We start from the raw sequence: 16,453 nt of genomic DNA, 5'->3' as shown, positions 1-16,453 counted from the left end.
TCCGGCCTCGGGGGCGGGGCCGAGGCGCGACTGGCGGCCAACGAGGGCGCGAGGGAGGCGGGGCTGCGCTCGACGGACAGGCGGCGGGGTGGAGGCGGGGCCGCTGGGACAGACAGCCCCGCGCACCAATCGGAGGCGGGGGCGGGGCCCTGGGCTGACGGGCCGCCGGCCGGGATGGGCGGCGCGAGCTCGAGGGGCGTCACCGACGGCTGGGAGAGGGAGGCGGGGCTAACTTGAGCGACGTTGGCGTGGCCCAATGACAATGGAGGGCGGCAGGACGCGCGTCCCCGCTGGCCAATAGCAGCGCGGGGCGGGTGAGGGGCGGGCGGTTCCCGGAGGCGGAGCGGGCGGGGCGGGCCCCGCGCCCCCTCAGCCGAGCGCGGGCCCCGCGGACCGGGGGATGCGCCGCCATCGCCGGTAGGTGACGGGAGCGACCGGGGCGTCCGCCTCAGGGACCCCCGGCACGGCCGGGGAAGCGCGGCCTGGCGGGACAAGGCCGAGGGAGGGGCCGAGTTTGTGAGTACAAAGCTGTGTTTAAATGGGGTTTTAAACCGGGCCTACCGGTTTAAAATATTTCTTTCGAAGTGTTAAATTACGATTCCATACGATCAGAATAAGCTCTAAAATGATATTTAATCGAACTGGGGTTCTGTTTAATATGGTTTCACCATAATACGAATTTCAGGACTTTTTCTAGGCGATGCTCAAGGCTTAAATCTAAATGTATAGTTTCGTGTTGTTATTACTGAGTTGAGTGTCGTGCGTAAATTGCCCTCTTTATGTTTTTCTCCTAAACAGGACAGAATTAACTATCATAATATCCTCGTTATGCAGGTCATCCCACCAAGGTCAGTGATGCTCCTTGGATAGTTTCTCCTCACTGAAAATCTTCTCTCTCTAACTATGTAGGTCCTTTAATAGGAGTCAAGAGCTTTTTTATTTTCCCACTCTGACATCCCATCAGTGTTCTCACTGAAGAGCCAGGTCAGACCCGTAGCACCGCTGCATCCTTCTCCCCGTGTCACTCCTCCTGTTGGGATAGCTGGGCTCTAGCAAAGAATTTTCCCATCATCTTTCTTTCATCATGAGATAATGAAATGCACCATGTCATCAAACCCTTCGTTGTTATGTCAGCTCTATATCCAGCTCTCAGCCTTTAAAATCTGATAGCTTTCTTTACTTGGACTCTAAGATTTCAAAAGTACACTTGGATTTTCTTGAGTTTTCATCTCAAAATGCTTCTAAAACTGACTGGAGCCTTGCAGTCCTGCCCAGTCTGGCAGTAACTTCTGTTAGGTCAGAGAAAGACTGTGTAACATTTTCCCATTTCCCGTTTCTGTCTGCTTTTTCCAGTTGTTGCAAAGTGGTTCTTAGCAAACTGAAAGTATTTTCAAGTGAATAACCTTCAAATTGAGTAACCCCGTGTTAATACATCTTCAGTAGCTTTGTGTTTCCTCTGGAGACAGGTGATAGCACCTTCTTTGAGTATCTGATAACCTGATACTTCTAAGAGTGTTGAGTTTCTTTTCTCCTTTCAGACCCAAGTTTCCAGTCTGTTTCTGCTTGGTTTCTGCTTTCTCCAGTTTGCTAATATGAGAGTCTCCTTCTTGTAGTGTTTGCAGCATTGATTTCTAGAACTGTTTTTGAAAAACACTCTCATGAAAAGAACGTTGAAACTTTATTTCAGATCATGATTCCTCACTTTAGCCACAGACTTGCACTTGAGAATATTGGAAGTGTTTTCAAAATACTGTAAATGCTTTAGACCAGACATAGTAATTGCTCTGTTATCCCTGCCCAGCTGTTTTAGGTTTGTTTCTGTAACAAGAGCTAAACAATCCTATCTAAACCTCCTCCAATTTTTTTGTCCCCTTAACTCTTGAGTGCTGCTTCTGAGCTTCCCCTCTTCCCCAACAAACAGAAGGGTAGGGGGTCTTGGTTCCACCCTGTCAGGAACTGGCTTTAACCAGACCTTTGGTGATCTGAGCAGAACTGAGACTGTGAAAAGCAAAGCTACAAAATCCTACTTTAAACTTTTTTTTTTTTTTTTTTTTTTTTTTTTTTTTTTTTTCTAGTTCAGTTTAGGGAACTGGCCTACTTTGGACACAAGTGTCAGCACCAAAACAAAGAGGGGATGCACTGACTGCAACACAAATTTAGAATATTTTAGGCAAAACTGTATCTTCTTGCAATAAATCTTACTGCTATCCACTAAATTATCCACTAAATCAAATCCATTCAAACTTCAAACTCAGACTGAATAAAATAGTAGATCTGTTTGTTGAACCGTGTATCAGAAGACACAGATTTAAACTGTAGGATGATTTTGGTGATGTACAAAATTGTTATCCCCTCACTGTAAGGTAGCAGCTCATCTCGTATCCAGTGGAGACAGAAACTTTTATTTCCCTCCTTCTAGCAACAAATCATATCTGACCACAGAATTTGTCCAACTTCCTAATCTGGCATAAAACTATCCCAGTTAAAAAAAAAAAAAGAAAAAGGGTGGCAGTAGATTTCTGTTTGTTGGGTGAGTTGAGCAGCTATGATGAGGTGATGTTGTGTGCCTTGGTAATAACACACAGGAAGCAGCAGCAGCTTCTGGGCACAGAGGGGAAGCAGCTCTTGTCCTTTCCTCAGCATCTGTGGAGGATTCAATGCTTCAGAACATAACATCACACTTTCAGTAATGCAAATATTTTTGTACTCTGGAACAAATCAAAGCTTATTTTCTTATTTCAGGTGAAAGACTATTTGTGTTCTAAAGGGAATTAGTAAAAATTTTAAATTCAAATTTTTAAAATAATAAAATACCTACTTCAGCACCATTTCACAGGTAAAAATTATTCATTTTTGTAGCATGAAATCTAGAGGAAGATCACAGTCCTTCACAGTTGTTTTTTACACTTGTAGTGAAAGGCTTTTGGCAGATGCAGTGGTAAAAACTATCCAGTTAAGGTTTTAAAGACTTCACTTTCATGACTGTGGCAGATGCATTTGTCTTGTTTTACTTTTGTCATGACTACAGAGAAATTTAAATATCCTACCCAGCCAATAAACCTGTCAGCCAGTGTCTGAAATACTTGAGATACCTGCCAAAAAGCAAACGTTATCTGTAGCTTTTAGTAATTTCAAGGTTGCTGGCTGACAGAAAGCTGGGCAGTGCTCACTGGCTCAGTTTGAGCTCAGATCACTTCAGCTGCAGCTCTGCAAACTGCAGGATCCCTCCGAGGGCTTTTGTGCTCCTTCGTGCTGCTTCACGTTTTACTGTGGTTATTTTGTTACAGAGAGAGAACTGTTATGTTTTGTTTTCAAGCGTTAGCTGTGAGTGCCTCATTTACTGATGGAAAATGGATCTAAATACATTCTTAGCATTCAAAAATCCCTAAATGAGTCTGACAGCTTGTTTAGGATTAAAGTACAGTTTGTTTCACAGAACCAATTCAGATTAAGGCAGTTACACAGCTGGTTTAAGACACTCCAAGGGAATGGTGGACTGGAACACTGTTCAGCTGGGCATGGTAATTCTGACAGGGCTAGGAAGCAGCATGTGGGTGAGGTTAGGAGTGGGAAAGCAAGAAAGAGGAGTTGGTCTCCTTTGTGGAATATGTCTCATGGTGGTGTAGTGCCATTTTTTGATGCCTTCCCTCCCCCTTTTTGTTTTGTTAGGTTGCTGCTGACAGCAAAGGCCTTCCTCTCAAAGCTGTTTAAATGAGAATGTCCCTGGCGCAAAGAGTGCTGCTGACATGGCTTTTTACCTTACTCTTCCTGATCATGCTGGTGCTGAAGTTGGATGAGAAAGCACCATGGAACTGGTTCCTCATTTTTATTCCAGTGTGGATATTTGACACAATTCTTCTAGTTATGTTAATTGTAAAAATGGCTGGACGCTGCAAGTCTGGCTTTGACCCTCGCAATGGCTCCCAGAACATGAAGAAGAAGGTGTGGTACCTCATTGCAATGCTGCTGAAATTGGCCTTCTGCCTCGCCCTGTGTGCCAAGCTGCAGCGCTTCACCACCATGAAACTGGCCTACGTCTTCATCCCGCTCTGGGCCTTGCTGATCGGGGGCATGGTTGAACTTGGATATAATATCTTCTATGTACGAAGAGACTAGGCTATGCCAGGTGGTTCCCAGTGCCAAGATTGGCACCAAATTACTAGATTATTATCATCTTGCCACAGATTTGATCTTCAGACTAGAAAGCCAAATGAGTCGAGCTGGAGACTTAAGCTAAAGCAGACTGAAAGTAGACATGTTTCATTTTTTTATTTTAAAACTCACATATGCTCTTGTAAATAAAAGTATTTGTTCAACATAACTGTTCTAATATGATTATTGTTGCTTGTTACATGGGTTCTTCACGTGCAGGTAGAAGACCTTGTCAAAGAAACCACAAATGTTCTACACAGAGTATCCAGCACATTGAGTAATCCTGGGAAAGAGGACTAACATTTTCTGCTACTTACACTGTAAGTCAACAAATAACCAGTTAACAGTAATTTCCATAAGGAGCTAAATTTGCTTTAAAAATCAGTAACAATTGACAGCAGCCAAATAAGAGCAAGAAAATGAATAAAGTAATACACCTTTCTTTTTTTGGACAGCGAGATTCCTTTACCATTGTAAAAATAAGCAGTTTTCTAAGCTGCTGAAACAGCCCATAACCAATGTTAACCTTAGGGAACAAAGTTGGTAGCTGAGCTGTACCAGCAGTCCTGAGATCCAGAGAAGAGGGAGACAATGGTGATTCTTTTCCAAGTGAGAAATCACCAGTGTTGCAAGAGACTGAAAATACAGGGTGAGTTCAGTACTGCAGCTGTACCTGCCCAAAGTGACAAGACAGTTTTTAATACCTGAGGATATGAAATTTCTGGGGGTGAAGCCTTGGCTTCAAGGAGTACTGACAAACTCAAATATGATGAAATTACCTTTTTCAGGTAACGTGAATAGGACTTCAGGGAAGAACTGCAACTACAAGTGTATTTTGTGGACTGAAGTGCTCTTTCGGGAGATACAGTAACACCAAATTCAAGTGTAGTAGTTTTCTGGGACATTATTAACATGCATACTGAAAGTACTGATCCATTTGCACTTCCTAGAGACAAAAGAATGTTAATTGAATGAAAAACAGTCTAGGGTAACAGGACATACCTAGACAAGTGTTTCACTAATAAAATTTTAAGTATGTACATTCAACTGTTTGTCTGTGGAAGTGTTTGCATTTAGTCATTTGCTGTTACATCACACAGACATGGATAAAATACAGAGGAACCATATTGTGGGAGACTGCTGAGTTTTATCTAAGAAAACAAAGAACATGTTCCATTCTAAGGCAATGAATCACAATTCAGAATATCAGGTAACAAATTATTTATAAAATGTATTTAAGTCATATTTATTTCAGAGTGGTTGACTGTCCTACCTTGCTAAAGGAGAAAAGACAGACAAAAGAATTCTAAACTGCAGTGGTTGTTAAAAAATGTAAAATATTTATAAACCCTTTATTTTTATTATAACTCATAGGCTTTTACTAAGCAAACCCATGTACCCAGCCCCAAGATATGTACATCAGGTCATTCATGGGGAGTGCCTAGCAGGAACAGTTGTTTGTAGGAGGTGTATCTATGCATTGTGTAGTTCTGAAAAATACTTAATGGAAGGACCTTGCTCTGTGTTTGAGACTTCTTGCCCATTCATGTGAGGTTCCTGTGGACAGCTTTGAGTGGTTTTTCAGGTAAAATTGGCACTTGTGATTAGGATGAGCTGTGGGGAGGGGTACATTAATCTCAGAACATGCTCTTAGACCTGCTGGCTACAGGAGCTGCGAGAGTGAGCACACACAGGTGCCACAGGTACATGTGTGTGGGGTGGAGAGAACAGGCTTCATCTGCACATCCCACATGGTTCTGTTCTGCAAATGGGAACCTGGGCCATGAAGCCCCTGCCTGGAATGGAATGCCACTCCATGGCAGGCAATCTAGACCTTGTGCATTTGTTATGGCTACTTTCAAAATTTATGAAGAGTATCTAAAGCCCTACCTCCAATTCAGGTAAACTTTGTAACAAGCATTCAAGCACCTCTGACAAGATGATTTTATCTACACACACACACACACACACACACACACACACACACTGTGGAAGGTATGGGACCAAGCATAAAATAATACCCATACTCCTTTCCCATCTGATGATTCTAGAAGAATAAAATTCCAAACCCCCTTCCAGAGGATGCCAGAACAGCCCCATGCTGTTCAGGAGAGCAGAGCTGAGCATCAGCTGAGCTGATGATGGTAATTGATTGTTATGACATAAAACAAAAGATGGAAGAATAAGAACTGGCTTCATTGGAATTTGGTATATTATTAGCAAGATAGGCTGTGAATGGTGACTCTGCCCTCTTAATAAAACCCTTCTCTTCCACAGATGTAACAATTATCTGAAAGTTTGGCATCTCTAATTAACTAGAATCACACACAGTCCTTACAAATCTCCTTTTAATTGTTGCCTCTAATTCAATAGAAAAAGATAGCAATTTCAGTTTTGGTTGTGGGGTTGGCTTTTTTTTTTTTTTAAAGGTTTACAAACTTTGAAATAAATGATTCGCAAAGCTGAAGCAGATGCTTCTTGCTGGTGTCATGCCAACTTCCTTGTCTTTACAGGGAAACTTGGACAAAAGCATATCCCTTTTGAGAATTTTGTATCTCATTTAACTGACCTGAACAGTGCTGAGATCTTTGTGCCTTATCAGAACTTCACTCAGAAGGATCTGTGATACAAAGTACACTATAGCCCACTGTGACCTTTCCAGAAACAGCTGCAGGAACGACTTACATCTGTTCATAATTACACTGTTCTCAGTGGTGCTGATCACAGCTTGGAAGTGGAACCAATGCTCCTCACACATTTTCCTAAATTTACCAACTGATCTTCAGTAACGGGATAGAACAAGTGAAAAGCGAATTTGCTGAAGGTGGCAGGGAAAAGGAGAGCTCCATGCTGAGATGGCTCACACTGATTTGTGATAAAAAAGGTACAAGGATGTTGTCTCAACTCCCTGCAGCAGCTGATGGGGGCAAAGGAGAGAACTTGGCCTTTGGGAGTTTTGTTTGAAATTGCAATTCAAAAGCTTGTTGAATTAAATGGAAGTATTTCCCTGTACTGATGATATATATTGGACATGGAAAGATACATTCCACTTAATTTCTCTCTTTCCATCATTTATACGAGTTTGAACACTTCAGCATGCACTGCAGGCAAGTATCTGCTTTGTCTGATTACAGAAAATCATTAACACACATGTGAAAAGTCATGAAATTAAAATTTTCAATTGCCAGTTCATACTGATTTTCTTGATTTGTCGCCACTGTAGAACAGTATCCAATTTTGTGTTCTTTTTATACTTGAAAAATGCAGTTATGTGACCATGTGCATTTCCACCTGTAACAAAGTTTAACCTGAATGCTCTGAGAATGTGTGCAGAAACAAAATGCACTGCCAGGCACAGAGGGCAGTATCAAAGCCTGATGAGCTAGCACAGGACAGAGGTACACAACCATTTGAGAGATATATTATCAGTATTATTTTCTCACACATCTGCATCATAGTACAGGAGCAAAATATTTGCCTAACCTCATGAACATGTTCTTATTTCCACTGTGTAAAAAGTCGGGTGACACAAAGTGGAATTGAAGGTGAAAATTATGAGACTCCCAGAAACTCAGAATTTTAATATCAGGTGTTCCCTATTTTAACATCAATATAATTTTGGGAAAAAAATAACATGGCTTTTCAGTAATAAAGCTCCTGGATAATTGCATCCTCAGAAATAAGTTGTTTGAATTTACTATCATGTAACACATTATGCTTTTTAATTAGGATTCCAGTAAAAATAACTATGCTGAGTTGTGAAAAGAACATTTGCACCTTTTCACTGTAACTTAAAAACCAATAAAGGTTTTGATGGAGTTCATCTCCCATATGAACCTTGCAGACCTGAATAGGCCTGGGTATCAACTTGCTGCTGAAAAGCATCAGGCTTTGAGAACTAAGGCAACTTAAGGAATCTCTGCAGCTGAACCACTGGAGTACTGTTCAATATAAATTCTGCATTTTCTCCTCCGACTTGTACTGAAGTAGGATAAAGAATAGAAAAATTTGCAACTCATTGATACCATTCCCTCTGATCTGCCTTTCCTAACAAAACCAACATCCCAAGCAGACAAATATAAGAAAAGTCTCCCTACAGTGCAGAACAGCCTAAGAGCAAGAAACAGAAAAACAATGAGAATGTGAGCTTAGTTCATCTGCCTTAATTTTTATCTCAGTGTTCCTTCTGAAGTTCATGAAAAAATCACCTCTTAAAGATGTTTGATAATCTAAAAATTCCATTTCTCTGATTACCTAGAACTCTCAATTGCTTCAGTTCACATTGGCAAGTACCTGAGTGTTACTCTTGCATGCTAAGAATAAAGAATTAGCAGTCTTATGTTACATAGTCTCCCACACAGGTCTAATTCTCAAAGTTTTGATCTCCAGACACAAGGAAAAGCTTTCTCTTCTAACTGCCCCACTTTGTCTCAACACAACCAGATGAAAAAGCTCCCATAAAAAGCACAGTCCTTAGAACACAGGCCTGAGCTGCACCCAACATGGCACCATCATTCCAGTGGATGGCATATTAAATGATAAAACATAGTATCAAAATAGCTATTGAAAAATCAAACTTGATAAAAATAGAAGTTTAAACTGCTGTTTTAATCAACATTTGTATCAGGTAACTGTACACCAAATATTAAAGGACTATTTAGGACTAACGCCCTCATCAGTAGACTCATCTATCAGCATGACCAGAACAAGAGAAGATCAATGTTTAGCTGGCACTCAAGTACAGCACGGCTTCAAAGCAGAGATCATATCAGCATCAAAGCACAGAGAAAAACAGTGGTTAGAATATAATACACTAAATTTCTAACGTCAGGATCCCTGATGATTCTAACAGAAACAGCAACCTAAATATTGTGAAGTCAATCACTGCTTCTGAACAGAACACAAAATAACTCACATTTTTAAGAAAACTGAAATGAGTGACTGATGAGAATCAGTTCCCCAAATATTCCCACATATGCTGCAAATTCAGTGGGATCTGCACAAAATATCAGTAATGTCTATACAATTTTAAAGTGCATTTCATCTGTTTAAGAAAGTAATAAAATATCAGCTGAACACAGTGACTCATAATCAAATCAAACATTCTTGACAGTCATTGACAGCAAAGCACAAAGCAGTGAAAACTTGTCCTTTCCGTTTCCAGCTTGGATACATCCTGGTAAGGTACAGGTGCTGAGCTGCCTAAACACAAGGCTCTCTACATACCTGACTGCTACAAGAAAATAAATAAAATTACACTTGAGAAGCTTGAGGAGCTCTTTGATCTCTTGATCAGAATCAGTACAGCTTTCAGCCTAGCAGGGTCACGTGGCAGTGTACTATCTCACAACATTGTTCATTCTGCCAATGAACAAGGAAAAATCATGGATTTATTTTGGTCAATTCAGCATCTTATTCACATGCAGATATTAAAAAACAGTCATTTTGATAAATGAATACCAGTCTTGTATTTCTTGGAAGACTTACTCAATTTTCCAAATCTGTAATGTTCGGATTGCCTTTGCAGCATTCTACTATTTCAGATTTCCATTTCCTACATCTTTTGCAATTCCAAGTTATTTACTGTGCACATGGTATATCCACTTAAAAATCAACTTTATTTATCACCACAGAATTCTTTCACAGATGAAGAATTAAATCATCACCCTCTGAAATAATACTTTATTTCTAATACTAGAGAGAGTTAATATTTCAGTTAAAGTAGTATTGAAATATTCGCTATAGTAACAAGGAAGGGAAAATCTGCATGCCAGCAGTACCTGTAATGTGAATGTTCTTTCAGAGTCAATTTTCAGGCATTTGGAGGGCTGGGGGTAACACAACACTGAGTAACACTTGTATGTAACACATGAAGTCAGTTGCTAGTGAAATGCAAAAGATCCAGTAACATTAAAAAAAAAAAAAATGTAGCTACCCCCTTGAAAGCTTTTTTAGTAACTGTGACAATGTAATTCTTTGCTACCCAAGAATATGTACCAGGATCTAGGAAATAGGAAAGCATCGAATTTTCTGCACATCATGTTATTAACTGGTACACCACTGCACGTACAGGGAGATAAGAACAGCACCAATGGCGTCAGGCAGCTCTCCCCAGTCTGCACAAGAACAAGGGCCAAGAGAGACAACTAAAACACTGGAGATTTCAGCCAAAATAACAAAGATTTATATATCACCAAAATCCAGAGAAGGGGGAAAAGCAATAAGCAAGGACTAATTTCAGTACAGCAGAACACATGAAAGATTTATTGCTGAAGCAAAAGTCTGAAAATGAAGTTGTATGTAGCAGGAATAAAGGCTATAGCATTGGACTGAAGCAAGGCCTTTGTCAGATTAATGACCAGTTTGGGAGGTGAAATTCTCAGAAAAAGTACTCCCCTCTCAAAGGACAACCTCATTGAAATGAACATACCATCGGGAGAGGACACTTCTTTTAAATCTTTTTTTTTAAAAAGCAAGTAAAAAGTAAACAGTAATGCAGCCGCCAGCCCAGACTGCAGACATCCATAAATGCAAAGGGAGGTCTGGTAGCCATTGAAAATCTCAATATGGTATAAATTCTGTCTGCAAGGAATTATGCCTAAAGTGAGAATCTAGTCTGTCTCAAAAGACCAAAAGAATACATTAAAACTGCAAAAAAGCTGCCACTTTAAAAAATCTCTTAAAATTCTAAAAGTGGTAAGGAAAAAATGGGTTGAATATGTGGGCACTTCAGAAGCAAAATCTCAGGACCAAGATACCTGAGCAAAAGTTCAAGACCACATCAGCCAAGAGCACTGAGCAGGTCTCCAAAAGGAAACAAAGTTCTACTAATAAGTATAAAGTTGTATTTGCTCATAATTTTAAAAGATTTATTATTTATGTCTGGACAAGGCCTATGCTGCAGAAAGTTGGCAGCTGTTCTGGGGGATATGTGTCCACACCTCACTAAAATCTAACAGGTTACCAAAAATGACTTGAACCCAAACAAATGGTCAACATATGCAAAACCAGCACACTGGTAAAATTGTTATTCTGAGTCAACTAAATCGTTTTGGGATTTTTTTTTTTTTTTGGTGTGGTTTTTGTTTTTGAAAGCAGTATCTGGCAAGGCTGGTTTGGCTAAAGCTGGAGCCCTCATCTATCCCACCTGCAGAGCTGCATGCTTGGTGCAAGCTACAGCCTGCAGCTCTGCTCTGTTGCTGTTCTCCCATGGGCAGCAGAGAGAACAGGGATGGCCAAGTAACTGTATATGGATGTTCACAAAGCCAGAGATTACAGGTGGAAGCATTATTTCCAGAAAATCCAGAAAACAATAAAGGGAGCTGAGACTACATTCCTGCTATAAGGAAGGATCAAATTCTTACGTGAACAAATTAATTTTTTCAGATCAGAATCTGCTAGAGCAATAATTTACCACATCACCCATTAATCATTTGCTCACAGCAAAGGGGAAAGAAAGATCCCTGAGGCTGGCAAACTGGTAGTAATCTCTTAGCCAGAATTAAAGAAAACAGTAGTAAGACTTAAGGACGTATTAGCCACATCCAAGAGACTCACATTTCTATTGCTTCTCTAATACATATTTATGGCTATGTAGGAGCAATGTTTAGCAATTCAAATATTAATTAATAATTTCTTGACAAAACTATTTTGGATTAAACCAATCAGGGCACTTATCTAATAAATATCTGATTTTAATAACACCTGTGAGTATGCAGTAACATTTTAAATTTTAACAACCTATAAGGAAAAAAGCATTTACAACAGAAGGACCTCAGGTACTTGAACTGGACATTGCCTGAAAAATCACATTTTTCTATTGCTACAAATGAAGCTGAAGTGACCACTAATTGCAAAGTTTATAAACTGGGTGCTTAAGGATGTACAACTTACAAAAACTTAACACAGAAAATGCCCAAGAAAAATCAGAGATAGAGGGCTTTGGAAATAATAGGCCTTGGATCTGAAGTTTTACATATTTAGCTGAAGGACAGTCTGTAGGGCAGTTCACTGCTGTGTGCAGCTGTTCAAGAGAGACGCATCATCCAGCGGCGTTTGAACTACACAGGAGTACAACACACAGAGAATAAATAGGTTAAACGGCAGAGTTACCAGATCAGATGCTGGCTAGCCTTGAAATTCTCCTCCCTCAGAACACAACCTAAAAGAATCCAAGTGTTCCACAGATGGGGAAAGAGAACAGTTAACTTGGGCACTGCTATTATTTTCTCAATGAAACACCTCTCACTTCCAAACTGTGACTCATGAGGAACCTTCCCACTACACATCCTGGCAACACAGCCTCTTTATTGCCTGGCACTATCAGCACAGGGAGCAATTCAAAGCCAGGTATCTCTCTGAATTACAGGCCACTGCCAAAGTTGATGCCTTTTTAGCTTGGTAAGTAACAACTTAAATATTCTTTTAATTGCAGTCAGATAACAGATTTGAGGGAGTGGTTGCTTTTTTGGCTTGTTTTGTGGGTTTGTTGTTTTTTTTTTGTTGAGGTTTTTTTTTTTTTTAATGTGAAGTGGAACTCACTTTTTATGTGAACTGTGCCCTGAGCTGGGCCAAGAGGCAAAGCCCAGGAGAAAGTTTGCTCCCTTGCACAAATCATCTGGAGAGATGCAAGCAGGTACCGGTAGCGTTCCTGGAGCCCACTGCATGTCCAGCTGCTCTCCAAACAGACAGTTTGTCTCCCTATTCCACATGAGTATCTGACAGCAGGAGTTTGGGGAGTGCCTGGAACAAGCCACCATAAGAAATCGTGTGAAGGGAGGACTGATTCTGCCTTCTGACTAATCTGCATTTACATAGATGCCTCAGCTCTACCTCAGTTTGCTACAGCTCCTCACCCTCATGGCGGAAGGACATCCTATGCATTAGTGGCAGGTAGAAACATAACCACTAAGAGAGGCAGTTGAACTGAATTATTTTTTGCAGACCCAAAAATAAAACCAATCTGTTATTATGAACCTTTATTAAGCGGCTCACATTTCAGTATAAATCACACTAAAAAGATTCTTAAAAAAGATATTTACACTACAGTGCTGACACATTTAAAATGAAAAAACTGGTATAAATAAGCTCTATGGAAAAGCCTGGAATTGTCAAAAAGAATTCTGGCTCATCTTACAAAAAATATATATGTTAAATGTCAGCTCTACTCTAAAACCTACAACTCAAAATTATTTAAAGACTTCTTTATGTTAAACCTGCAGTGTTTACAGTGCATCTGGCCCTAAGTGCTTTGATACTTCACAGTTATGGACAGGCACTGAGGAATGTTACAAAGCTACATAACTATTTTCTGTAACAGATGCGAAGGCAAGTCACAAACTTGCCTCACAATTTATGATCTTTACATTATTACATCATTAACTTTAAAAAGGAATTTAAAACCTTATATACAAATTCAGCACAAAAAATCATCCTCTCTTTGTCCATGCAATTTTGGATATGATGAGCTAGGTTGTCTTGTATCATCTGGATGTACGTGACCTCCAGAGCACAACTTGCCTTGTAAGTCCTTGTTGCAGGTTTCAAATTTAGAATCCATTTCCAACTTTAGTGATGTCAACTCAGCGTGACCCAGCCTAGCCTGAACATTCTGTCCCCCGACGTCATTAGGTGTCACTGTCTTTTCAACAAGATCAACATTCATGGGTTCTTCTTTTACTCGGAGAGATGCAAGAGGTTCATGTTTTATCGGCAAAAATTCCTGCTGCAGGTACTTGGTCTGCAGAGCATCTGGGAATTTGGTGTCTTCGGTGGTATCTTTGCTCACAGTACAAATTCTGTCAGTCTGAAGTCCAACAACCGAAGACTTGGGGTCTGCAGAGGTCCCTGCTTCAACAGTATTTGTGTTTTGAGAGAGTTCTTCCTCTGAATGATAGAGCTTGAGCCGGATGTGCCAAGCCAAACTACACACAGCTGAAACTGTTTTGAACTGGTGCACAACATTCCTCGGGATGAAATAAATGTCATTATCGAATAACTGGATTCTGGCATATCGAATGCCTTCCCTTCGCAGCTGATTAAGTTTTGCATCATCAACCCACTGGACACACTGTAGGGAAAAGGTGGGGAAAGGTGAAAACTCTGACTTAGTACTCAGGACACTTGCCCATCAGTTCCTAGTGCGATTACCTGTGAGAGTGGAGGTTCATGCAAATCTAGCTGCATTCGCTGAACTACCTCCAAGAAGTCCTCAGCATGAAAACAAATTACATCTTTGGTTATACGAGGCTGCTCAGACCTACAGAAGAGTAAGAAGTGCACAGTCAGAGGCTGAAACTACCATGCTGCAGAAAATAACAAAAAGTCTGCAAGAAAGGATAAAGCAAATTTTTTAACTTAAAAAATGCAACAATTCTACCATAACCAACAGTAAGAAAAGAAGTTGATCAGAACAGTTAATTCTAAAACACAACCTCATTAAACTGGTTAAACAAATTAACTACAGTTTCTTTATAAGTGTAAGTAAAGGCGGCAATAAAAGGCCAACAAAACACACTGTTTTTCATTTCTATTTTTAACTGGCCTCTTGGCTGCCTAGATGTTGTAGCTGTCTCAGATACACTTGGCTTACTCTGCCGGCACTCCAACAGGGTGCACCCATCAGGTACCTGAGCACATAGCAGTCTGACTGGGAGCACCATGGCAATCACTGCTTGGCACCTCAGCCTCAAACACCTTGCTCAGAATTGGGAGGAAAAGCTGAACCTACAGTTCAGCTGCCACAATGCCAGTAATCAGCCAATACTGGCAACTTCCACAAAACATCCCTTTAAAAATACATCCCTATTTATGCACACTAGAGAGAGCTACACAGGATCAAAGTTTGAATTAGGCTTTGTCTCCATATTCAAATTGTTAGGAGAAACATCTCTAGTTCCAAAGCATCTCTCTCAAAGAAATACATACCATTAATACAGCTCCTCTGGAGATACAATCTAGAATCAGTTCACAAAAGGCAAAATCATCTACAATCCTTGTAACTTCCTGATCTAAAGGCCAAACTCTGTTCCTCAGTGAAAACACAGAGAAAAAAAGCTCCACTTGCTTTTGAGGGATGTTTGCATTTTAGAAGGATTTTTTAAATTTAAATATGATTATAGAAAGATTTATTTACAAAGGATAAAGCTCACCTTGGAGTAGTTTTGCAAGGACAGTTTCTCAGCCAGAAAGAAGCTAGTTAGAGATGTCTGTCCTTCCCCCTCTGGAGTCCCTCGGGAATGCAGCACCTCCTCGGCCCGCAGCGGGCACAGGCTGCGGGTCCAGGCGCTGCCCACGGGGACCAGGCAGTGGGACCAGGGATCAGAATCCGCTGCTCCCCTCCTGCCTGTCCCACCTGCAGGGCTGGGCTGGTGCCTGCCACCCCTGCAGGACATCCCTCACCCCACTTCCACCCCTCCAAAACAGGGTACAAGTAGATGTAGGGGGCCTGGGGAGCAGCTGATGCAGCAGAGCTGAAACATTTCAGAATCTAATAGACGTTCAAGAGCCCTTTTTTAAAAGCAAGATGAGCACCTATTTTTATATAAAGATATATGTGTCCTGTTATTACTGTTCTAGGAAGCAGGCAATGATGTACAAGCCTGTTCATTCAGGCTTTTTAAATATAGGAGACATGTTTATTTTATTTAGGTCATGGCCTCAATAAAGCAAAAATAACCAGTCTGAGGCTATTTTCAGGAGAAAAAAAATATCCCAGATAAACTACTGCAAGTATGCTAGAAAGACTTTTCAGACCACATATTTTACTTATTAAAGATTAAAATGTGTCTCTGTATTTTGATCTATATACTCCCGATTTAAACACTGAAAGCAAAAAGCTTCAGAAACAATTCTAAGCAGTGGTGTTAAAAACATTAACTACATTCAGTTACCTTTTATAATGCAGGTATTTAGTTTTAAAATATGACTTTGCCTTTGGAGTCCCCAGTATTTGTAAATGAAGTTAAAACTTAAGATCAATTGAAAGAATATTCTGCACACTTAGAGAACTTCAGTCCAAATCAATATGTTCTCTCAGTGGTGTCTACTCTGGTTAATGCATTGTCATTCCTAGCCTCAGTCCATATACATCTGTCCAAGAGGATGATGGATCACCAGCTCTGTGCTGCAGTTCTGTCACAGAACACAACATTTCTTTTGCAAACAACTGAGAAAAATGCCATCAGATAATTTTAAATTATTAATTTGCAGATTTTATCTTTAACACAACTTTGAGATAATATTTTGCAAAAACTTTATTTTAGGTATCAGGTATCTACCCCCAAGCTAAATTATAACACGG

General features: G+C 40.4%; 2 protein-coding genes across 5 annotated transcripts in view; one reads left to right on the top strand and one right to left on the bottom strand.

Annotated features, from left to right (window-relative positions):
• The first annotated feature begins 329 nt into the window (after window positions 1-329).
• Window positions 330-4,321, top strand: TMEM60 (transmembrane protein 60). Of its 3 annotated transcripts, XM_021528862.3 has the most exons (3): window positions 414-516; window positions 799-848; window positions 3,670-4,321. In XM_021528862.3, exon 3 carries the CDS (start codon window positions 3,712-3,714, stop codon window positions 4,114-4,116), a length of 405 nt encoding a protein of 134 aa, XP_021384537.1. In that variant the 5' UTR covers window positions 414-516; window positions 799-848; window positions 3,670-3,711; the 3' UTR covers window positions 4,117-4,321. The 3 variants fall into 3 exon arrangements, with proteins under 3 accessions (XP_021384535.1, XP_021384536.1, XP_021384537.1); XM_021528860.2 differs by lacking the exon at window positions 799-848 and having other exon boundaries at window positions 330-417; XM_021528861.2 differs by lacking the exon at window positions 799-848 and having other exon boundaries at window positions 408-516.
• Window positions 4,255-16,453, bottom strand: part of RSBN1L (round spermatid basic protein 1 like) — a 50,513-nt gene continuing 38,314 nt past the window's right edge. For both annotated transcript variants that reach the window (XM_031506994.2, XM_077783648.1), the window contains 2 exons: window positions 14,302-14,410; window positions 4,255-14,221 (listed from right to left, as the gene is read on the bottom strand). In XM_031506994.2, the coding sequence (XP_031362854.2) occupies window positions 13,568-14,221; window positions 14,302-14,410 (763 nt within the window). In that variant the 3' untranslated portion in view covers window positions 4,255-13,567. The remainder of the gene's footprint in view (window positions 14,222-14,301; window positions 14,411-16,453) is intronic.

Source organism: Lonchura striata, chromosome 5 (genome assembly GCF_046129695.1).
Source record: "Lonchura striata isolate bLonStr1 chromosome 5, bLonStr1.mat, whole genome shotgun sequence".
NCBI lineage: Eukaryota > Metazoa > Chordata > Aves > Passeriformes > Estrildidae > Lonchura > Lonchura striata.
This window is presented reverse-complemented; position numbering and strand designations above follow the sequence as displayed.